Raw genomic sequence first — 23065 nt, forward strand, 5'->3', positions numbered from 1 at the left:
CCCAAGGGCAGAGATTCAGAACCTGATGGGGCAAAACCAGCGTAGGTACCACTGGCGGGGCTGAGCTGCATTGCTGGACTTCTTGTAAAATGTGAGCCTGGGGTTTTCCTTGTGCCTTTAAACCCTGGCTGCAAGGGAGGAAGGGCCCTGGTAGTGCAGGGTGCCGGGATCCTGCACTGGCCTTCTTGTCCCAGTTCTGAGCTCCAAGCACACAGGGACACCCTGCAGGTGGGGAGGTTTCCCCCCCACTTAAGTGCATAGCCCCATTGAATGTGCTGTGCCCCATAAAGCTCCCGCTGGTCTGAGCAGGGAAGGGGACGCCCTGACAGCCTGAACAAGATTCACTTCTGGTGTTGTTATTCTCCCGATAACTATTGGGATTTTAAAGACCGAAGGGCTTCCTCACACTCCTGAGGCACAGAACACGGATCTTCAAGTGAAAACCCCATTTGTGATGACACAGGGAGTGTTTTCAGGATGAACGCCCCCCTGCAAACCCAGCATGTCTTCTTTAAAACCCACCAGCCCTATGTCCAGTGGGGACCCAGCAGTACCAGGTGCTGGCTCCACAGCCTGTGAGTGGTGCTTGGGTGGCTTCCCAGTGTCACCACAGCCCTCACGGGTGACAGGTCCCAGCCTGGGCTGGCTCAGGAGATGCTCTTCTTGGTGAGGAGCTGCTGGCATCAAAGGTGGTGCATCCCCACCGCGTGGTCTGGAGGTTGGTGTGGATTTGGGGTGTTGAGCTTGGTTGCATGTCCTGAGCGCTCCCCAAACCCTCTGCCAGCAGCTGTAGGGCCAACCAAAAGCTGGTGTCATGCTGTTGGTGCTGAGCTGATGCTTCAGGAATGACGGTGGGCCAGTGGGTTCGTAGTAGGTCAATAGGTTGTAGGACCCGAAGTCTGGGGCCGTGTCCCTGAGCCAGATGTGCTCTGATGGGGTGGGATGGGGGCTCATGGCTGAGTCAGGGACTTTGCCCCTTCACAGTGGGTCACTAATGGTGGTGCTCCAAGCCTGGCAAGTCCCCTCAGCTGCTCCTTAGAGAGGCTGGGTAGGGAGAGCAGCTTTGGTGTGCCTCACATTAGCCATTTGGGGTTTTCTGGTCTAGGAGAAGGAGTGAATTCAGCAGTTGCCAGCACTTTGCTCAGCAAGAGCCCTGCGGAGCTGCGGGTGGTGCTGGCCAGGTCTCAGCAGCAGGGGGGGGCTTTTGGGGTCCTGCTTCAGAGAGGTGCAGGGCAGCAGGGAGGGCAGGTGCCAGGCGTTGTCCTCCTGATGGCACCCCTGTGGTGAGCTGCTGGTGGGCACGGGGAGCAGCTGAAGTGCTGGTGGTGGTGAGGGGCAGGTTGTGGGGGTGTTGTGGCTGGGAAAAGGTGATGGGGGATTCCTGGTGTCTGCGCTGTTGGTAGGGTTAGAGGAGAGATTATGTCCTGAGGATGCTGAAAGCAACACATCAGGGCCCGACTCATGTCCTGAGGTTGGTCTGGGGAGAGTTCAGATTAATTTTCCAATTGCTCTGAGGTTTGGTGTGTGGGAAAGCTGGGGTGGAGCAGTCAAAGCTCAGGTTTGAAGGGTATGGGGGCTGTGAGAGGGTCTGAGCAAAGGAGAAATAGGGATAATTAGGAATATATTGAATACTTTCCTGACTAAGCTAAGAGCTTTGATTTTGCGAGGGTTTTGACAAACTTAATGCTTTCTGTTACTCCTGGGCCTGAAACTATGAGCTGAAAACCACCGAGTTCTTGTCCAAAGGATCCCTGCTTCAGGGATGAGGAGGCTGCTTGGTTCGTGGCAGGAAACCGGGGGGCAGCTTGGGGTGCCCTGCCCAGGGGGAGAGCAGGAGACGGGTGCCCCTGCGTGCCGCTATCCCAGGGTTTGGGAAGCCCGCAGTTCTGGGCTAGGGTTATGTTCTCACTTAACAAGGTGTTAACTGACGCTAGGCTCTCTTCTGAGAGTTCCAACAGGCGTGGAGGTTAACAGCTCCTGGCATTTTGTCTGCCCGAAACCAGCTCTTGGAACCACCCGGGCACTCACCGCGCGCTCTCGACGTGGGAACATTTTATTTTATTTTTTTTCTCCTCGATGGGAAGAAAAAAAAAAAAAAAAAAAAAAGGAAAAGAAGGAGAAAGGAAAGGGGACCTGGGGGGTTGAGGGGGGGAGGCCGGCGGGGCTCCTTTGCGCGGCTGCGGTGCTGCCGTGCGGCCGCTGGAGGGCAGGCGAGCCGTGCCGGAGCGCGCCGGGCAGGGCGCTCCGCGGGGACACCCCCGGGGGATGCTCGGGGGGCTGGGGGGGCCGGGGGGGGATGCCCCTGCCCGGTGTGGGTGGTGATGGGGAGCCCGGGGGGGTCCGGGGGCTGCCACCCGCCCGGTGCTCACCGAGGACGCGCCGCGCTCCCGGCCGCGCCGAGGTAAGACCCCCACCCGGACCCCCCCCCAAACGGGTGCGCAGCGGGCTGCCCCCCCCTCCTCCCCCCCCATTATTTAATTGTTTTCGGGGTTTTCCTCGCGGCTCGGGCTCTGCCCGCTCCGTCGTGCCCCGCTCCCTTTCTCCGTGTTTTTATTTTTTTTATTTTTTTTTCCTTATTTTTTTTTTGTAATACTTTTCACGCTTTCCCAGCCCTCCCAGCTGGGCTGTGCTCCCCCCTCCTCCCCCCCCCTTTTATTTTTCACCGCAGCGGCCGTGCCGAGCGCTCCTCGCGGGGCTCCCCGGCCGGGCACCGCCTCCGCACCCCGCTCCGCTCCGCACCATGCCCGGGGAGGGGGCGCGGAGCCGCGGGGAGGCTTCAGCCGGCTCGGGGCGGGGGGGGGGGGGGGGAGCGGCGGGGGGGCACGGGCTGACGATCGGAAGTTCCTGACAATAAGCACCTTCATCCCCCCCAAAGGCGGAGAGAGAGAGGGAGAGGAGGAGGAGAGACAGGGGGAGAGGAGAGCTGATGCCTGAGCGAGTCACTCGGCGGAGGCAAGGCGGGCGGTACCACAACTTCCAGCGGTGCGGAGCGGAGCGGAGCCTGCCGGCCGGATCGCTCCCATGTCAGGGCGGTGGGGGGCTGCACTCCGCTAGCAGCAAGCCACCGACCTCCCCCTCTCCTCCAGCGATGTATTCACTGCTCTCCGCCTGCACTTGCCTGTAAGGATTACGGCATCTTTTTTTTTTTTTTTTTTTTCCTCCTTTTTTTTTTTTTAATATATACATATATAAAAATATTTTTATTTTTTTCTTATTTTTTTTTTAATTGCTTTTCTTTTTCAAACTTTCCTTTTGGAGGCTCCGGTTGCGTTTTCCTCGCGATCAGGTGGGAATGGGGAGCCGAGCCTTTTCATGCGCAGAGCATCGAGCTGCGCCGTTTAAAAAAAAAAAAAAAAAAAAAATCGCAAAGAAAAACAAAGCAAAAAAAAAAAATCCGACTTTAACCATTTTACCGCATCATTTGATCTTTTGTTGCTTTTTTTTTCTCCTCTCCAGATGTTTACATTTCCTGCTGCTGTGCTTTCAGGTACAGGTACGTGTCCTTTCTGTCCTCTTTCGCTTTTGGTTGTAAAAAAGAAACAAAGGCGGCGTGCTGACCTCGGAGTGCCAGGCAGTTTTGGCTGGGGCTTTCACTTTTCTTCCCCCTCTAGTTTTTATAGCCGCATTAAAATGATCCCCACGCCAGATGCTGGAGTGGCACTTGCCCTGGGAGCTGAGCCGCTTTCCAGTGGCCACTCGGTGCTCGGCGGGCTGGGGTGCAGCCGGGCGCCGGTAGCCTGCGTTAGCGGGATCCTCTGGAGTGCATTAGCCTGGCTAATGATGTGAGAGGCAGTGTTGGACTCTCCTCCTCGCACAACGTTGATTGATGCACTTGCCTTGGAATAGCAGGCGCTCTCCTGCTCGCCCTATTTTCATTTTTATTTATTTTTTTCTTCTTCGTAGGGAACTTACTCCCAAAAACTGATACTTTGAAAAACACGACTTTCCCTAGCCAGGAGAAGGAGGCTGCGCGCTCCCTCCCCATTATTCAGGAGAACGCAATCCAAGCCCGATCCTGCCTTTGATCCTGCCTCGGCAGGAACGCAGCCGCTGGAGGAGCACCCGTGGGACGGGGACGGGTGGTCGCTGCCCCCCGGCAGCACTGGGGCTCCCCAGGGTGCTGCTTCCAGGGATGCCCACCTGCGGGGTGGGCAGGGCAGGTGCCGTGTCCCCGTCACCTCCCAGCCGGTGTCCCTTGGGCTGGGGGCTGCTCGTGCCACCCCTGGCCTTGCACCGAGTTTTGGCTAGGGTTGCACCTGCTCATCCTCCAGCTAGGCAGGGTCTGGGCAAAGCATGGTCATGGGTTTGGGAGGGGGCTCCATCCCCCCGGCCAAGCCTAAACCCAACCAGCCCCTTCCCTGCTCCCTTCCTCTAAAAAAAAAAAAAAAATCAGATTATTTTTTTCCCCCCTCATCCCCCCTGAAAATTGTGGCTCGAACATAAAACCAGCGGAGCAGCCTCCTCGTCGGGAGGGGTTCCACAGCTGTAAATTACCCTGTGGTTGGGAGGCGTTCGTTGCGTTGCTCCAGTGCATTTTTTTGTTGATGTTTTTCTTTTTTTTTCCTTTTTTTTTTTTTTTTTTTTTTCCAAACCCGAGGAATAACAGGCTGCGCAGGGCTCGCAGCGATGGCACCCTTTGCAGCAGGGAGACGTTTTTTTGCGATTGTGTGGTAACTGAAGTTAATCAGCCCTCCAGCCCCCTCCCTCTCCCCTTCCCTTCGGTGCTTTTAGTGAATCAGGAAAAGTTTGGCTCTCTGCCTGGAAAGCACTTGCTAAAATCTGATCTCTTACTTCAGCAGCCTTAAAACTTGGGAAGTTATTGGCATTTATACAGTTGGAGCTTGCAGGCTTCCAAAGCAATAAAATAATATAAAAAAAAAAAGTCAGTCCGCGCTCTCGTGCTATTAGAACCATACTTTCTTGATTTTTTTTTTTCTTTTTAGTGCTGATTTTGCAGCATTTTGCGGGATTTGCCGCTCAGCTTCGCCCCGGCCGGGCGCTGCGGGGCCGGGGGGCGGCGGGTGCCGCGGCGCGAGGCGAGCTCTTACGGCGCTGAGCGTGGGGAGCCAAAACACGAGATTAGTCATACTCAAGGGCCTTCGAGTGAGTGTTTACAGTATTAATGGTAGATGAAAAGATGTGAACGCTGTAAGTTTTTATTGCCCATTCTGTTACACTTTCTTTCTGGATTTATTCACGGGATTACATGTTTTGAGCCTGAATGGGAGCGAGGGATTATAGGATTTCTTTTATAATGATCAGTTTGGGTAGGAGTTAGCCTTTGGTGAACTGGAGCAAATTAATGCATCGCTTAGGTTTAATATTTATTTAGGCTGGAGGAAGTTGTTTGGTTTTGCTTAAAGGGCTCTGCGTTGTGTTGGGGAGGTTTAGGAGCGGATTATATTCTCAGGGTGGATGGATTATATTCGAAGGCCGGCTCTCACCTCCCCTCGTTGCCGTGAGCAGCGGGTCGTCCTGCCTGCTGGCTCCAGCACCGCGCTCCTGGGCTGCTGAGCATCACCCCGTGGCTCTGCATGGGAAAGTGACAGGACCCGGGGCAGTGCCGGGGGTTTTGTGCCCATGGTTCCTTGTGCAGGAGGATTTGTGCAAGGTGGCATCGCCGCTCGCCTGCAGGCTGGAAGCGTCCCCGAAAGCACCAAGGCCCCTGCCTGACCCACGCTGGTGTTTCTACATGGGGAAGCATCACCTGTGGGGGGGTCACGGGGTGGTGAGGACACGGGGGGCTTTGGGAACAAGGTTTAGGCTTGTGGAGGAGTTGGGCTCCTCTAGGGCATCCCATGTCAGAGGGGATCCCAGCTCTGCACACAGCAGCAAGCATCCCTGCACTGCATCCCCTCCAGGTAGGGCTGTGAGGAGCGTGGCTCCTTCTCCATCCACATCCCCATCTTGGGCAGTTGCTCTGCTGCCTGGGGCTGCTGCAGTCCCAAAAGCAGCTCTAGGCAGGAGGGGCAGCGGGTGTCCTTGGGGACACTGGAGAGATCACTTGACTCGTGCAGCTTTCTTTCAGGGATGACCCCATGCAGGTCACTGACTGCTGGCACTTCCCCTTGGCGTTCTCCAGTGGAGTTCTCCCGCTGCTGTCTCGCGCTTTCAGGTGTGATTTGTTCTCCCCGCACTCATCTCTCTGTGCATCCTGGTGCGGTTTTGGGTTTGGTTTTGGGGGCAGCATAGCCAAGAAGCCCGCGATGCATCCCGTGTCTCTGAGCACCCTGGGGACGTGTTACTGTCCATGTGGCTGACGGGTCACCACATTATGCTGGCTCTGGCAGCCCCGAGGATGATGGCATTGGGACCGTGTCACCTTTGGGAGCTCCTCACCTCAAACGAGGCCAGCGGAACCACAGGGGGCCAGGGCTGGGAGCTGCCAGCTCTCCTGGACCCGCGCTGCCTCCAGCGCAGCAGCAGCAGCAGTGCCAGCACGGGCTGCCCGGCCGTGCCGCTCCCCTGCCCCGGTAAACCTCGGCGTGCTCTTCTACACGACGTGCATCTGTCTTAAATTATGGAGAGGTCCCCGATAGGGCCAAATCCTTTGCTTTTATGGCTCTTGTAGGTTAAGATCCAGCTTTGGAATCTGATCCAGAAGCAAACAGGAGGTCAGAGGAGTGCACAAGGCAGCACCGTGCTATTTTCACATCTGCTGTTGTTGTGTAAGAGGAAGGCTGCTGCGTGCTATGCCAATAGTAACTTATGTTTCTCCTAAGCTCCTGTGCAGCTACAGACAGTTATTGTTTGGGGCTTTGTAAAGTGAGACATGGAGAAGCGTTGCTTCCACACGTTCAGCGAGCCAGATCCTGCGGTCTGGCCGGGCTGCGCGCAGCACATGTCAGAGGCATGAGTCTGCCGAGCGGCAGCGACGGGGCCACTTCTCCCCCGGCTCTGCGCCGGTCCCTGGGGGCCGCCAGTGCCACCAGAACAAAGCAGGCACGGGGACAGGCTCCGGGGGCTGGGGAGAGATGAGATGCCATGGTTGTCATCTCTGCTCAGCTGGGACTGTGACCATCACCAGCAACTTCAGCACCGAGCTGTCCTGCTGTGCTGCGTTACCCCATGAGCTCCTCCACGGGGGTGCTGACGGGTAGCTTTAGTGGTGCTGGTGTGAAGGACAAAATGTGCTAACGGTGGTCTTGGAAAGGCTGAGAATGGGCTGAGCTCGACCAGGAAAATCTTATGTTGAATTTTCTGGTCACAGCAACTCTCAATTATTAGGCAGCGAGAGCTCAGGAGGAACTGCACGAGCAAAACCTGCTGGAGCTGGAAGCGGAGGAGCTCGGTGGTAGGGAGAGCACGGCCCCAGCAGCGGATGGAGCTGGTGGTGCCGTGTGTGCGGCTCCGTGCTCAGGGCTGGGTGCTCGGGGTGGACAAAACACCCACTTGCATGGCTCCGTGGCTGTCCTGCAGCTAGCCTGCAGCCCGAGCAGGCAGGGGCTGACCGCATATTGAATCACAGGTTCTTGTTTTAAATCCCTTGCTCTCAAGGAAATGACCGTGCTTGCTTGCCACAAGTGATTTTTTTATTTCATTATTTTTCCTGCTGACTCACCGCTCTGCTCTAGGAAACGCAGCATCCTGAACCTGCCCCTCGTGCCCTGCTTCTGTCTGGGTCTTTGGAGACGCTCGGGCTCTGGAGAAATGGGAGGCAGCGTGGAGCAGGCAGAGCCAAGAGTGCATGCTTCAGTATTTTGGGGCTTGGTGGTTTCTGTGTGTGTTGTGGCAAAGCAGAGCTGCTGCTCAGATGCTTCCATCTCCAAACATATATTGCGGCTTGCATTGAGCTTTCAAAGCTCTGGAGATGTGCGGGGTGGTTCAAGGAAACAAGGAAGGGCTTGGCCATTGTTGAGGTGAGCGCGCAGGAGAGAATAGTATTTGGGGGGGTGGGGGGGTCCAATTTCCCTGTCCACGATAGCTGGACATGCTGTGGGGTTGTAGCTGATCTGTATTTTATCTTCTATATTGCAGCTGGCATGAACAAAACTGGATGGAGGTGAACGATGCTGGGGTTTGAAGGGATGCTTGCTTAAAGGCTGCTTGTGCGGCAGCTTGGCTGTAAGGTAGCAAATAAGGACAGAAAAGAGTGGAAGGGGCAGGGCTGATGCTTCCCGAGCACTGTGGGTGCATTTTTGGATATAGGGATGCTGCTGAAGGCAGGGGGGGCAGCCGAGGGTCTGTCAGAGCTCAGGTGTGATCACCAGCATCGCCAGGACTCACCAGCATCAGCAGCAACCCGGGATGTTTTATTTTGATGTAGGCTGATAATACCAGGCTGGCTTTCTGTAGGCTGTGATGTGAACACAGCTGAGCAAGTGGCTCTTGCTCCGTGAAGGAGTCTGAACTCAAGAGAAAGTCTCCCCTGGGGTTAAAAGTCCTTCTTCTGGATCTGTGACCTCCTTCCTGGACCCTCAGAGCATTTTTATGGGTCTCTTCCTTTCCTCGGAAGCTGGGAAAACCCCTACTGCGTGCTCTCCTCTCCTCCCTACCAGCGATATCTTCCTGTGCTTTGACTTCTCCCAGATTTGGATGCTTTTGATATCAGTTTTGATAAGAGCAGGTGAAAAAATGTTTTCAGGGAACTGCAATATTTCAGAAGGAGCCATCTGCCTTCTTGTGGTGCCTGTGTGCAGGCGTGTGAGGGCAGACTCCAGCCTGGCTTCCGTGGGCATCCTGACCCCTGCTTGTCACGGGAGGAGTGATGAGGCTCATGGCAGCAGCTCATCTCTCTTGGGGAGCCACCGACCAGCCACGGGGACAAGGAGGGTTTTCCTGTGGGTTTCTGAGCCCCCTGCACCTTTTTGTGGTGGTGGGGCTGGGGTTTGGCCCTCTCCTGGCTTTCTGAGGCTCGGTCCTGCAGGTGGGAGCGGGCATTGTGCAGAGCCACGCATCTCCCTGCTTGCAGCATCTCTTGGGACGCCCACTGAGGATTAGGCATCCAGAGAAGTAGCTGGAGGGGAAATAAGAAAAAAAAAAAACAAAACAAAAAAAACAAAACAAAAAAAACATAGAAAAGACCGTCTGAGTCTGCCAAAGTATTTTCTTATTGGCATTCAGCAGCCTTGCCATAGCATGAAGAGAGAAAGAAAGGAGAACAGAGAGAGGAAGGAGGAGGCTTAGCCTGTCATGGTCTGCGTGCTTTCTTTTGTGAGAGCTCCTCGCCGCGCCGGTGTCTGCGGTGGGTGGGAGCGGACGTGCCGATCCCCCCGGGGGGGTGTGGGGCTGAGCCCCCGCTCCTGCCAGCTCCCTTGGAGGGCAGCCTCCCCTCGGCCTCCTCCCTGCCTCTCCTGCCTGGGCTGACAACTGGATTTTGAGCTAAAATGCGTGGCAGTGCTTCCCCCTTAGTGGAGAGACATGCTCCCGGGTGGGCACCGATACACCCTGCTCGCTGCCCACAGTGGTGTTCCCATGAGCATGCCTGCCTCCTCCTGTGGCCTGCTGGAGAAGGGTTCAGGTGGAGAAATAAGAAATGTGTCGCTCTGCTCCAACACTCCTTGGGAAACGCTTCCTTATGGTGTGACAGCAGCATCCTCTGTAGATAGGTGCTGTTTGCTTGGCTGCTTCGCAGCTCAAGTGGTGCTCGCCCCGTCCAGGGTGATGCTGGCAGAGGTGAGCTTTGCTCTGGAGGAAACAGGCAGAGCTGCGGGTGCTGGCTGACCACAGCTCACCCGAGGGTGCTTGAAATGGGATAGAAAGTGCTCAGCGGGGAGCAGTGCAGGGCGGGAGGGTGCAGCGGGTCCTGCAGCTGTGCTGCCCGGGAATTAAAGGCAATGAGGCAGAGCCCAGCCCTGGGGCTCGTACCGCACCACCGAGATTAAAGGTGAGGAAGTGCTTTCCTGGGCTGGGCTAATTGGGGCAGATTTGGCTGGCCCTGGGCATCCTAAAAGCCTGCAGGAGAGCTCTGGACATAGGGACAAAATGAGGCAGGTGGAAGCATAGCTCGTTGTCCTGCAGCTTTGCTGACTGTGTGGTTTGGAGGGGCTGCATTCAGCAAACAGCAGGGGGATGGCACCAAAGGGGAGTGAAGTGGGACGCGGTGTGCCCCATGAGCCTCCTGGTAACGTTTTATACCACAGGTCACCTAGAGATTGATCACTAGATCTTGGTGAATTTCCCAGGGCGCTTCATGTTGCATTTGCACAAATACCAGAGCACAGCAATTAATTAATAGTGGATTGCTTGTCCTGCAAGGTATTTCCAGTGCTGTTTCTTCCTCCCAGCTCCTCTTTCTCCTTCTGTGTATTTCTCATCCTCCTGTCTTTCCTGCTAAAATACCATCTTTGGCATCATTTTCAAGGACAGCTTGTTAAAAAGCTGGTGTATCTTTTGCAATATCCTGAGCTACCCTCCTGCAGCAAAGCAGAATTAACACAACTGCAGCAGGCAATGGTGAGCCCATCAAATAACAAGGTTTGCAGTGTGTGCCCTGGGCATAGCTGGTGGGTTGTGTTTCCCCAAACCCTGGGAATACAAATTAGAAAATAGGGTGAAAGTCAACGCTGGTAGAAGGGCTTTTTGCTAATTCTCTGTTGCTATTAATCCATTTGAAGAGTCTTTGGTTGCTGATGAGAATTTGCTCAGACGGCAAGGAGTGGCGTCTTGGTTTGGTTCCTCCCTGCCACCCACACCTGGCACTGAAGTGCTGGGATTTTTTTCCCCCAGAATGGGACTGACCCTGTTTCTGAGCTGAGAACCCCTCCTTCTATGCACGCCTTGGGCAATACGTTAACCGAGCCTCTCTTTGGGCTTGTCCTGTTGAATTATCTCCGCGACAGAGATGATGCTGAACAGATGCTAGTACTGTCTGGATTCAAACCGTAAGCAGAATGTTACCCAGTTGTATGAAAGTACCAACCCATAGCTGGTGGGGTGTGCACTCGGTTTCCAGCCACGATTTACAACTGTAAAATGAAAGCTGATTTTCACCCTGTAAGCTGCCAGGCCTTAGGGTTACAATACTGCACGAGCAGCATCAGCCCCTAGCTGTGACGCCGCACTGTAAGACTGCACGGCGCGGGTCTGTATTGATTATCTGTAAAATAAATTATGATGTATGTAGTGCAGGTTTCTGACCCCGTGGTCGTGACCTTACAGCGATTGGTGAGACTTCCGACCAGCTGAGATCAGAACGGCAAGCGGCCCCCCAGCAATCAATAGGAAAGCCAGTGGGGCTGGCTGTGGGGGCCTTTCCTAGGAATACTGTGCTGCGTGTGCCTGGTGCCGTTATCCAGGCGATTCTTTTGCAAACTCTGTCTTGAATTCCATGGGAAGCCCTGTCGGATTTTGCTGCTGCGTGACAAGCTGGCATAACTGCAGGGAAAGACAGTATCATCAGCAAATCTGATGGGCTTGGGGCTGGGCAGGGAGCTGTGGGGCTGCTGGGGGGATTTGTGTGGGGTCGTGCTCGCTTCTGATCCCGCAGTGTGAGCATCGCGGTGATCTGCAGGGGAAGCAAATAGATGGGAATAGTCTGCCAGAGAGGCAGAGGAGTTTCTTTCTGGCTGTTTATATTGAAAGAGTAGATAATATGAATTTAATTGCCCTTTGAATTTAGCAAACAAGAAAATGGAATTTACTTGTGTGGTTCCCGTTTCTGTCTGGGAGCATGATTTCGCCGTAGCGGTGCGTGCCAAGAGGCTGAGTAACACCGGGTCAAGCAGCGGGTTTGTCTAACAAAACCTGCACTAGCTCCGGCTGAGCTCGCAGAGCTGTGACCTTAGCTGGGTGGCAGCCCAGGAAGGAGGGGATCTGTAGGCATTCCCAGCCCAATTGGGGGGCTGTTGGTGCTTTTTCATTGCTGGTCCCAAATGCTGGTGCCGGCAGGACTCCCACCCATCCCGCAGGTTCCCTTGCAGAAGGATGCTCGGTGAGCACAGGGATGGGGACATCTGGGATGAGGCACGGGGCTTTATGGCATCCTGGTGACACAGGCACAAATGCTGGGGTGTCGGAGGAAGGAATCACCAGGGAACCTCAGGCTTTATGGCAGAAAGTCCCTTTCTGGAGGCTGGTGGTGGGTGCAGCAAAGTGTGTTGGGTCTCCTTGGTATAGGCAGGCTGTGCGGGGCTGCAGCAGCCCAAACTTTTTGTGCCTAATGATTATAATACCTCCTTTTTTTTTTCCCTATTTGAAACATTTCAAAAAAGATTTATATTCAGAAACTGTTGAGAGTTGTTCCCTGAAAACAGGAAACCTGCAATGCAAGGTTGATTAGAAACAAACAAAACTTTTCCCGGCTCACCAAAGCGGAAAAATAAGAAATTGTATTTGTCCGGCATTTGCAGTGTCAAGATTTGCGTGCAGGAGCGCAGCTAATAGAGATCAGTACAAATCTTGTATTAGAAAACAAACCATGCTTTCATTTCTGGCCCCAGGCTCACATGTTTGTTATATCTGATCCCGAAGGCAGATTCACAGTTTGGTTTGGATTAAATTCAACACATGGTTTGTACTGTACGTTTGATAAGGCTCAATATTAATCTGATTTTTTTATGCCATCTTTAGTATATTAGCAGCAGAATTGTCTGTCCTAGGAATATTTTTGCAGTGTAACCATTGAGGAATTCATTTCTGGAGGGAAGATGAAATTACTGATTTTAAAAGCTCTCAAGGTTCTACGTAAAGTTGAAACTCATTAACTCCGCTAAGCTTGACATGACCTGGTCAGGTTTCCAGCTATTTTATTAACTGATATAGAGAGAGTTTCCTTTAAATATAGTTGGAAAGGCAGCAGAGGGGGTGGCTGGCTCACTGGGAGGCATCAGAGCAGGTTTCTGTAGTTTTCCCCCCATGCCAAGCACCGCCTTGTTGCTCTGGTTAGCTGGGAATGGAGATCCTTCCCATTTGCACCTGTAGGCTTGTGAGCTCAGGCTTCCTCATGGAAGTTGTTGGCATTGCCAATGTCCATGGGCACCTGAATGCCCGGCTGTGTGGCGTCCCAAGGGTGGGCTTCCAGGTGCATTGGCCTATTAGGTACAAGTAGGTGTTTATTTGTACATTATATATTTGTTATGTTGATAAACGGGCTTCGCTCCCTACTGCAAAGCCTGTTAAGCCCAAGTCATTCGTCATTGCTCAGCTCACTAGAAAGGAAGCGGGGGAAGGAAACATCCAAGATTTGGGAACGAGGAGGGCTGAACGAGAAGAGAAAAAAGGCAGGGGAGGGATTGCTAGTGGCCTTTGAAATCCGCGGTCAGCAGCTGTTGGTCTGGGAAGGCGGCTGTGAAGCTCTGTGCTCGCTGCAGGAAGCAGGAGCCCACTGTGGCTAGTCCTGGGGTGAGCTCGGTCCCACAGCTCGTGCTTGCAGTGGGGACGGAGGTTGGCCTTGTCCCATGGGTGCCCTCGTTTGGCAGTGGGGTGCTGTGTGCTGCCCGCAGCCGTCGGCGCTGGTGAGCCCGAGGTGTCCCCAGCCTGATGCGGAGCGCGTCGGGCTCGCGTCCGCACAATCAGCCTGGCCCCTTCCTTCCCTGGCAGCCGAATGGTTTATTGATTTCTTTGGCCCGCTTGCCCCCACCTATTCAGAAATAATGACCCTTCCACCCCAACTCTAAATCATCCCAGCCTGGCTCACCCGTAAAGCCCTCTAATCTTTTTGGGTTGTTGTTGGTATTTATGCTTGTGGAGGTTTATGATCTGTCGGCGCTGGCTGCTGAAATGCTTTATTTATCCATACTCTGGGCCACACAGGGAGCGTCCTTATTCTGGTATCATGTTCAGGATGCTGTAGTTAAGGTTTGTGTCAGCACTTCCATGCACAAACCTTGTTATTCAGGGGTTTTGCAACTCTGTGGAAAAGAAAACCAGCAACCTGGCAGAGGGATCGAAGGCTCAAAGGCGCAGATGAAAACCCAACAACCCACTGCCCATTTAGGGATTATTAGATGGGCAACCTCTTTCCTCAAGGAAAATAGCCAAAAACATCCTCCTCCTTTGGTTGGATTTTTTAAAAAGAAAACCCTCTTTTGTGTGCTTGTATTTGTGTCGGATGGGGAAAACACAGCGAGGTGAGGCGCAGACTGGAAGCCTCCCCAGATAGTTAAAAATAAACGTCCAGCCCATTCAGAACAAAACCAGCCCACTCCAAACAAGTCGTCTGAGCGCTGCTGAAGGTGGAGCACTTGGAAGAGCACATCAGTGGTGCGTGCCTTGTCTCACTTGTCTCATCCAAGGGCTGGGTTCAGCAGGCAGAGTTGTAGAGATGCAGTACTCAGGACTGCCTAGCTAGGTATCAGCTTGAAAAAATAGGAATAAAAAATGAAAAAATAGGAAGAAAAAAGCCACTCCACTTTCAATGGAGCTTCCCTTTGCAGCTTCTTGGGTTCCTAAGACACGGTTTACATCCTACCTCTGCACGGTGCTGTCCAGGAGCAGGCTGTGGGGCAGTTAGCCAGGTTCCCATCCGATCTGCAGGGGGCTGGTGGCTGCAGAGGACATGGGGTGGCTGCTGCTGCGTGCCTTCGCCCAGCCACGTCCTGCCCGCTGCTCCCGACAGTAGGCAACACTCTGTGTAAGCCTGATTTATTGCCACGTTAGCACGGGAGCTGGTGGGCTTATAAATTACTTGGAGATCTCTTGATAATATAGGGAGCGTGGTGTAAACAGGGGAGATAATGGTGCTTGAAAATAACTTTTGGGGAAAGCAAACTTTCCGTGCTGTTAGCAGATACGTGGTGCTGGCTGTGCTGGAGGAAGAGCGCAGAGTAGCCCAGGCAGGGTATTTTTTATTGCTCTCTCTTTATGGCTGATGGGTTTTGCAGGCAGAGCAGAGTTGATAACTCCGAGTAAAAAATGCCTGCAGAGCCCGTTATCCCAAGGCAGCAGGCTCGGGGGTGATTTGTTTAAGCAGACTTGCAAGCAGGAGCAGGCAGCGATAAATACCCTCGGGCTTCATCAGAAAGGAGACGCTGTGGCAGCAGGGCTTTAAAGGGAAGCCGGGAGCACCAAATGCATGCTCAGTGCTCCTGTTAGCACTGCCCATCATGCCAGCTCAGTACCTGCTAAAGTAGTGCTGCAGAGGGGCTTGTCTCACCTCTGGGATGGTGGCAGCAGGTTTGCAGTGTGCTTTGAGATGGGATGGCCCTGGAGAAATGCTCTTAAGAGGAAAAGGCGGTTGTTAGTGAAAATCAATTAAACTCATTAAATAGAACTGGGTCTTCCCAGGTAAGCAGATTTGAAGAGATTTATTTAAAAGTAGTAACACATCTTCAAATGGAAACTGGATCTGTCCATCGCCTGCTTCAGCAGGTTCCTGCAGGGATGTCTTTGGGGTTCAGAAAGCTCCGCTGTGCAGCACGGTTCATGGAATTGCTTTGTTTGCCTTGCGAAACCTTACAGCAAGATCAAGGCAAAATATCTCCCACACAAAGATGATGGAAACTTTACATCTTATGTTTCAAATAAGTGAATTACTGATCAAAATCAGCTCTGGAAAGCCCTGTTCCAGAAATAACTTGCAAGATTTTTGCAGATAAAGAAATTTCTCATGTACACAGGCAGAGGATTATGCGGGACAGACCCTAACATTGCAGGTGCTTGGTCACGGTAATGTGGGGAAAGGAAAAGGAAACTCATTGGCAAAGTGTGTGGCTGAAACAGGTGCTCAGCTCCACGGCTGTGACTTCATAAATTGCAATTTATTTTTAGGTGAATTGCTGGTCTGCTCCACTTTTCACCCTGATTAATCTTCCTCCAGTGTTGTTACCACAGGACCTTGCTTTATCCAAGTCCCTGGTGGCTGCGGAGAGCTCCAGGGGCTGGTTCCTGCAGTGCTGTGCGGGGTCAGGCTGAAGAGGCTGCCTCAGGCTGGGCATCCCCATTGGGCATTGACTTGTCTCTGAAAGAGATCAGCCCAGAGAGACAGGGCTTCTCTCCCTCAATAACAGGCCTCATCAGGCTGGTATTCAGGAAACACACTGGGGCTGCTGTGCATTACCAGTTTCCAGTGATGCTTTGGTAGTTTCCATAAAATGGATTTGATCCTTGCCTCGAACCTGCAGACACCTCCATTCAGAGCAGAGACAGCAGGAGTGGAGGTGATCCTCAGCTGCAGGCACCTGTAGGAAAACAGAAACAGAAAACAGAAACTTGAGATGTAGGGAGGGAAGGGGACGAGTTATACGAAGGCTTTGGCATCTCAAACAGCTAATGCCAGCCCGTCCAAAAAGTAGGCGTGAAAAAATAAAAATCGCATGCAGGCTGGCAGAGACGAAGGTAAGGCAGAAGGGAGGTATCGGCAGCACAAATTAATTAGCTTCCCAGTGAAACGGCTCCTGCAGTTCCAGAAAATCCCCAGATTGGCCTCCAGGTACTGTTAGATGAATTAACCCTCCCGTCCTTGCCCACAGCTGTTTTCTTACATTCCAGAGCTGTGTAGATGCTGCCGAATCATGGGGTGACACCTGAGCAGGTCCCTTTCCACTTGGCAGCTGTCCCATGTCAGGTCATTGTGTTATCTTGCCAGAATAAGCAGGAGTGGGACTGTCTGCAGCTTAGTGAAAGGTTTCCAGAGGAAATGTGATAGAGGAGAAGTGGCACAGGATAATTCGATAGGGTCTCCAGCATCCTCGCCGCTGAATCAGCAGAGAAATGGGAGCTGTGTGCTTTTGGAGAAGCCACCTTTCACGTGAGATGGGTGCTGGTGGCTAATAGCTGTCTCCTTGGGCAGTAGCTCCCATCTCTGTTTCCTTTGTAAATTCAGTAGAAAAAGGAGTTCTGGAAATGCTGCCCTAAACTTGTGTGTGCTGTCAGCAGTTGCCATGCTTTACCCTAGAGGGAGTTGCTTTTCTGCAGTGGGAGCAGGGACCTCTGTGTTCCTTGGACGATGTCAAGGGACGGGGATGAAAGGAGCTACCTGGGTAAACACCAGATCCCTGCTGCTGTGCTGCCACTGCAAATATTTATTTCTTTTCTGGGGAGATCGGTCTCTGGTGATCGTCTGTCTCCTCCTGACAGTGGTGTTTTACTGAGCATCACTTGCATTTCCCATGTCTTGGGCTTTTGCTACTGTTTTCGTGGAGGTCCCAGCGGGGCTGGCATTGAGCAGAAGAGCCAGAGATGTTACTTTGGACCCGATGGGCTTGTGCTTTAAAGCGTCACTGTAACTCCTACAGAGGAATGACTGCCTTTTTCCAGGGTTATCTGACCTGTTTCAGGGTAGTGTGCTTGGGTTTCTTCTCTTTACTGCTGCAAAACAGCAGGCCACACAGGTTCATGCATGGCTGGAGCATCTGCCCCAGAAAGATGTGCCTGCTGATGGAGGGGAGGAGAGAAAAGCTCAGGACTGTTTTGAATTTGGTATTTTTTTTTTTTTTTTGGTATCATTTGAAGAGATGAACAATTTGTTTGTAAGTATTTTTAGTGGGGTGTGTGTGTAGCTTTTGTCCCAGAACACCCTGCATTGAGGACTGCCCTGGTTTCCACCTCAGCCTGCTGGCGTGGCCAGCCCGGGCTCCTCTGCTGCTGTGTGCCAAGCGGGGCACTGCAGCTGCTCGAGCCAGGCATGTATTTGGGGCCACGCGGCCAGCAGCACCCTGGGATGGGCAGCAGGGCAGGGGCAGCCCTATTGTTGTTGTTTTTGCCTTTTGTAGAGATGCCCACGCTTTTTGTGAAGGCATTCCTTGTTGTTTGGGGGCAGTTGTTTGCTGCTTCTGGGTCTGCTTCAAAATCGCCTCCTTCATGGCTCCTGGTGCAGGTGATCTGTGCGTGGGCTCAGGGGTTTCTGTGCTGCTGCCGTGCTGGGCACCAGATTTGCTTGGTGAGTGCGTTTTAGGCTGAAGAGACTTGGCATTTTATTCTCCAGGTTTTGTTTTCTGAATGCACATTTCAACTGTTCAGAAACACTGAGAGACAACTACTTGCAGCAGTCTGAATTGCTGGCTAGTTTTCATTCCTGCATATCAGGGCAGTTTATTTCAGCGTGAGTATTTTCTCCCTAATGAAAAGAAACATTTTTGTTGTCGTTGTTGTTAGCAAAGGCAGTTGTAGTATGGCAAGCTCCCCGAATCCAACGGCTGGTGTTGTGGATCCGGGATTTCAGAGGTTGACTGAGGCTGTTTTGCAAAGCCTGGTTACTGTTTTCTTTGCAGCAGTATCCATGCCACGAGGGAGGGCTGCTCTGGTGATGGCAGGGGCACATAAGCATGAATCTACTTCCAAAAAATACATCCTGGTGCTAGCAGCGGTGGCAGTAGCACAGAGCCATGGGTCACCCGTGGCTCCTGCAGAGCTTGGAGCATGTTGCCACTGATCAGCTAGGAGCTTCAGCTTCTGAAGTGATGGTGCTTCTGCTATCTCCTATGCCTACAGTGACAGTGCCATACTGTGTCTTGCTCACAAGTCCCATGGGACCCACTTTCAGTGACGTCCCTGGCGCTCTGAAAGCCAGCGCAGTCGGTCTGAGCTGGGAATGTAGAGTGTGTGGTGAATTAATGAATGCCGAAACTTCCTCCTGTGAGTGCACCCTGTGGAAGGCACGGTGGGAAGGTGGGAAATTGTTTTGGGTTTTGTTTTGCCCTCATTGAACTTGCAGGTGTCGGAAATAACTGTGGTGAAGCTGCAACAATAGGAGCTTAGCTATTGCCCAGCAAAAACCATCTGGGGAATAATTAAAGCAGGAGATTTCAGTGTTAAAGGGGAGTACTTTGGAAAGCTCAAGCTTGTGAAAGCAGTGATTTTTGCAGATCATTACTGTTGGGAAGCCTGTTGTAATGTAACGCATCCTCTAGAGCCGATCCTGTCTTCTCTGCAAGGGCTGCATGGCACAGGCTGGGTTTAATCTGCATTGTGGGAAGCATCCAGAGCACTGTAAGTGCAGTGAGGTCATGGTCCCGGTGACATTTAAGTGCTTCACAGTGCTGGCACCACAGTTTGGGTTGCCATGATCACACCCTCTCCAGAATGGAGAACTAGAGTCACTTAACAAATTCGTATTTCAGGCTTCCACCTGCAATGTGGTGAATCTATTTTTTTTTTTTTTTTCCTAGAGAACCTAATTGCTATGAATGATGCTCTGAGCTGCAGAGCTGAGCTCCTGCAGATCCACCTGGGTGTGCAGAGTCCTGCAGTGACTCCTCAGAGCTGGCCCTTCCCTGTGACATCCTGGGGAGAGGAGATGCCAGAGGGAGGGCAGCGCAGGAGGACTTGGTTTTAACGTCCATTGCTGAGACCTTCCTTGTGCTCTGTTTTCATGAAGCTGCCACGAGCTTGTGCAGCGCCAGGTCGGACCTGTCACCGCTGACCTTCCAGCAGGGAAGGCTCCCTCGCAAATGCTGGGCAGCGGCTGCTGGAAGGCAACTTTCTGCCAGTAACAGTGGAAGTCAGGAGGACCACCCAGTTCTGATAAGGGCAATTTAGAAAGGAAGGAGAAGATTGTGAAAAGAGGGGCAAAGGGGCACAAAGGAGGGGGGGGGGGGGGGAGAAAAAGAAAAAAATGAAGATCAAGACTGCTGTTAAACACACTGCCTGCGAGGGAGGTCTTGATCGTGCCTTTTCTAATCTAGAGCCAGCAAGGATTGCATTAACAGCTTCAACGCCATGGAACAAATTAATCCCTGATGTAATTGAAATCGGTGAGGTCTCACAATAGGTGAGTTTGACCCAGTGGGATAGAAATAGAACAAGTATTGGAATGAAGTAGTGAAATGAAGTCACACTGTTAAGACACTGGTATTTCATTCCTAGAAACAAAGGCCAGACAAATGCAGAGAATACACGGCTCTGCTGGGCATGGTTGAAAGCTGCTCAATAATATCAAGCTTTGAAGGGATATTTCTGTGCAGGGAGGAAGTATGTAGGAGAGATATAACAAGCATTAGAAAGAAAGACAAAGAAAGAAAGGAAGAAAGAAAAAGCCCTGCTTGCTCATTGACTGGTAGCTGTAGTAAAATTAACACCAATCCTGAAGAAGAAGAAAAAATTACAACTGGAGAAAAATAAAAAGTTAAGGTCTGAATTGTGTTTACAGAGAATCTAGTTATGGTAAAAGGCAGTGTCCTGCAGATAGCCATGTGGTTGAGATACATGGGAATGGTTTGCTTTGGTTAATGGAGGTAATGGGAACTGATCCCATGGGGAAAGAGGTTCCTTATGGTCCTGGTAGCTCAGTGAGCAGGAAGCTCAGTCTTGGTCCCTTTGGCACTGCCATGTTGTGGCACAACGCAGGCTATTGTGGAGGGAAGAGTGGATGCTGAAGGGGTGGGCTTGCCCTTGCATATGGTTGAGCTGCTGCTTTTGGTAATGTATTAACAATGTCACTTGCATTGCAGGTAGTGAACTCGTTTTGAATCAGTGAGAACAGGCAGATGGAGGGATGTGGAGGATGCTGCTGGTGGTGTATGTCTGATAGAACTGCGCTGCAGCAAAACTTGGGTGCTGAGCTTTGCTCCGGTGGCAGCACTGGCTGGAGAGGCCTGGTCCTGCCAGCCTTCCCACCCCTTTCCTTTCCTGGTTTTACACAGCGTGGCTGTTTCTTTACATCATTAATCAAGGCTGAAACCCTGTTCTTCCCCAGACTGAACCATTTCCCTGGGTGGAACGAGTTTAAAATGTCACCATCTAGCAAATGGTGCGTTTTCACAGTCCTGGCTGAGATTCAGCCCATCATCAAAAGGAGAAGCTTGGTTTTCTCGAAGGCATCATCGTCTTTCTCTAGAAAGCAGCCAAGTACTCAGTGATAGGCCATAAAACATTTGCTTCCTCAGGCCTTCTCAGGTTCCAGTTTTTTGGCACTTCCTCGTGGTTTTGTGCCGCACTCAGCAATACTGCCGTCCGGCATCGGGTCGGTGGGCACTTTGCTTTCAGACAGGCAGAGGATGCCGAGGGGGGCAGCCGGGCTGCTCTGGGGTGGGGGCTGGTGTGGGGAGTGGGCATGGGGTGGTTGGCGAGGAGAGCGGGCGAACACGGCCGTACTTGGCTTTCTTCCTTCCCCAGCATGGCGAAATGAAGGCTGGGAGGAGAGCGGAGAAAGGGAGCAGCCTGAATGCATCACAAGGAGAAGCGCAAGGGGGAAAAGTGTTGTTCAAGCTCAAGGACGCTGTTGGTACAAGAATAAATAGACGTAAACTGGACGTAAGTACACAAGTTAGAGAATTTATGACATAGAGCATTAGCAAAGTCTGGTCCTAAAACAACCTTATAAGGAAACAACCCCCCCCAAAATGGTTTATAACTCAATTTGTGAATGGGCTATGCAGTAATGTAGCTCTTGTGAATTGAGATTATTTGGCTTTTAAATAGGACATTCATGTTTTCACCAAAGAACAACAACAACCCCATCCCCCCAGAACAAAACAACAACAACAAAAAAGTCAAATACTTTGTAAGCATCATGGGTCTTTTGTGGAGTCTGGGAGTCTTGTGTCTGTGTTGTTTGAATAACCAATTTCTTGGTGCACCATGCTGCCCTTTCTTACTGGGCATCCTGTAGGGTACATGGGCATCGTTCAAGGTGACATCTGCCAGGACTGAGAGTGACTTAGCTTTTTTGAGATTTATTTTTCAAGGAAAAGTTACTGTTCTGTGAATAGCAGAAGGAAGTCACTTTGTAAAACAACAATGAAACAAAAATCTAAATTATTGTGTTATTGTGAAAGGTTTACGTAACATTTGTGCCATCCTGGCAGTGTTGCATCATAGCCTCTCTCCTGTTGGATGCACAGAGATTTGCTCTGAAGTGCTCTCTCCCTTTGCTTAGGGTTCCTGCATGGGGCACTTTGTTAGATTAATTTCCAAAAAAGCACAGAGAAGTGAGTACCTCAAAGCAGTCCACATCCATGTATGTCTTGCTTTGAACTGGGCTGTATAATGTGAATGTAACAACATTCTGGCTGTGGATTGACTTTGCAGTTAAGAATAAGAAAAAACAGCAAATAAGGAATGCATTATGTTTCACTGTATGTCAAAGAATGACTGTCATGGTGAGCTAGCAAATCTCGTAATTGGCATAGAGGAATTTTGCCAAAGTCATGGAAGCAAAGCGGTTTGTTACTTGCCTTTGCAGACTTGAGAGAGATCTGTCTTGGATATCCTCTTGTTGACCTTATTAAGTTAACTTTCATGTGTTTAGAAGGTCATGGAAAAAAATCATTAATATTAGGTTGATTTGATGGCTGAAAGGTAATAAGTATTTCCTGCTTATCAGATTGGGTTTTGAAAGGACTTTGAGTTGCTTGATTTGTTTATCTTTTGAAATCAGTAAGGCCCTCAGTGAGAGGGATTTTGTATTTCTAGTTCAGTTTGGGGAATGACATATGGTTTGCTCTCTGATGAGGCTTGGAGACTCTGTACGATAAAAAGCAAAAAATCAGGAAATTCTGAAGTCCAGCTCCCAGCTAATTTGGCCATGCTGTGGGCCTTGGACATCTAATGCTGTAACGCTTTATGACATGAACAATAACATATTAACATTCCCTTTTACCGGAAAGCTAAAAATAGAAAATGAAGAGTGTGCAGAGGTTGGTTGAATGGAAAGCCAAATCCCGTAAACATGGTTTGGCACCGTAAGGATTTCATTGACCTTGGCGGGGCTTTGATTGCTTGCAGTTCAAAACAACGTGGTGGTGTTTTCAGAATTGTGGCATGAGCTTGTGTAGGACTAACAACACGGTGTTGCTGTCAGAGGTTTTTGTGATTCTTGACTGTTTCTTGGATTACTTAATGCTGAAACCCTAGGCAGCATCAGCAAAATTGTCTTTCCCTGCCCTCCATCTGGGATTTAACAAATATGATAGTCATTCTTTAAGCTGATGGATCGTTGTAAAGTTATTTCAAATGAAATCCAGTCATTGTTGGAAAGCCGTTCCACAAAAAAAGCACTGAAAATTTCCCACTGTAGTCTGTCAGAAGACGGATTAGACGTTACTTCTAGTTTCTGTGACTGTTTGAGTAGGAGTTAAGACTAAACGGACCTACTTTGAATGCTTCGGTAAGTAAAACAGAAAGCAAAGAGAAGGGAGAGCTGCTTATTTTCAGAAGTGAACATATTTCTGGTGAGGCATTTTAGATGCATCAGTTGCTTGAGGTGATTTTTTTTTTTCCTCAAAAGGACTGCTATTTATTCCATTGC

At 51.3% G+C, this 23065-nt stretch overlaps 1 protein-coding gene across 1 annotated transcript in view; it reads left to right on the forward strand.

Annotated features, from left to right (window-relative positions):
* Positions 1 to 2882: 2882 nt before the first annotated feature.
* FGF18 (fibroblast growth factor 18) overlaps positions 2883 to 23065 on the forward strand; it is a 68981-nt gene continuing 48798 nt past the window's right edge. The window contains exons 1-2 of the mRNA XM_032196882.1: positions 2883 to 3120; positions 3457 to 3493. Coding sequence (XP_032052773.1) covers positions 2927 to 3120; positions 3457 to 3493 — 231 coding nt within the window. The 5' untranslated portion in view covers positions 2883 to 2926. The remainder of the gene's footprint in view (positions 3121 to 3456; positions 3494 to 23065) is intronic.

The sequence above is a fragment of the Aythya fuligula genome, chromosome 14, assembly GCF_009819795.1.
Source record: "Aythya fuligula isolate bAytFul2 chromosome 14, bAytFul2.pri, whole genome shotgun sequence".
NCBI classification, from domain to species: domain Eukaryota; kingdom Metazoa; phylum Chordata; class Aves; order Anseriformes; family Anatidae; genus Aythya; species Aythya fuligula.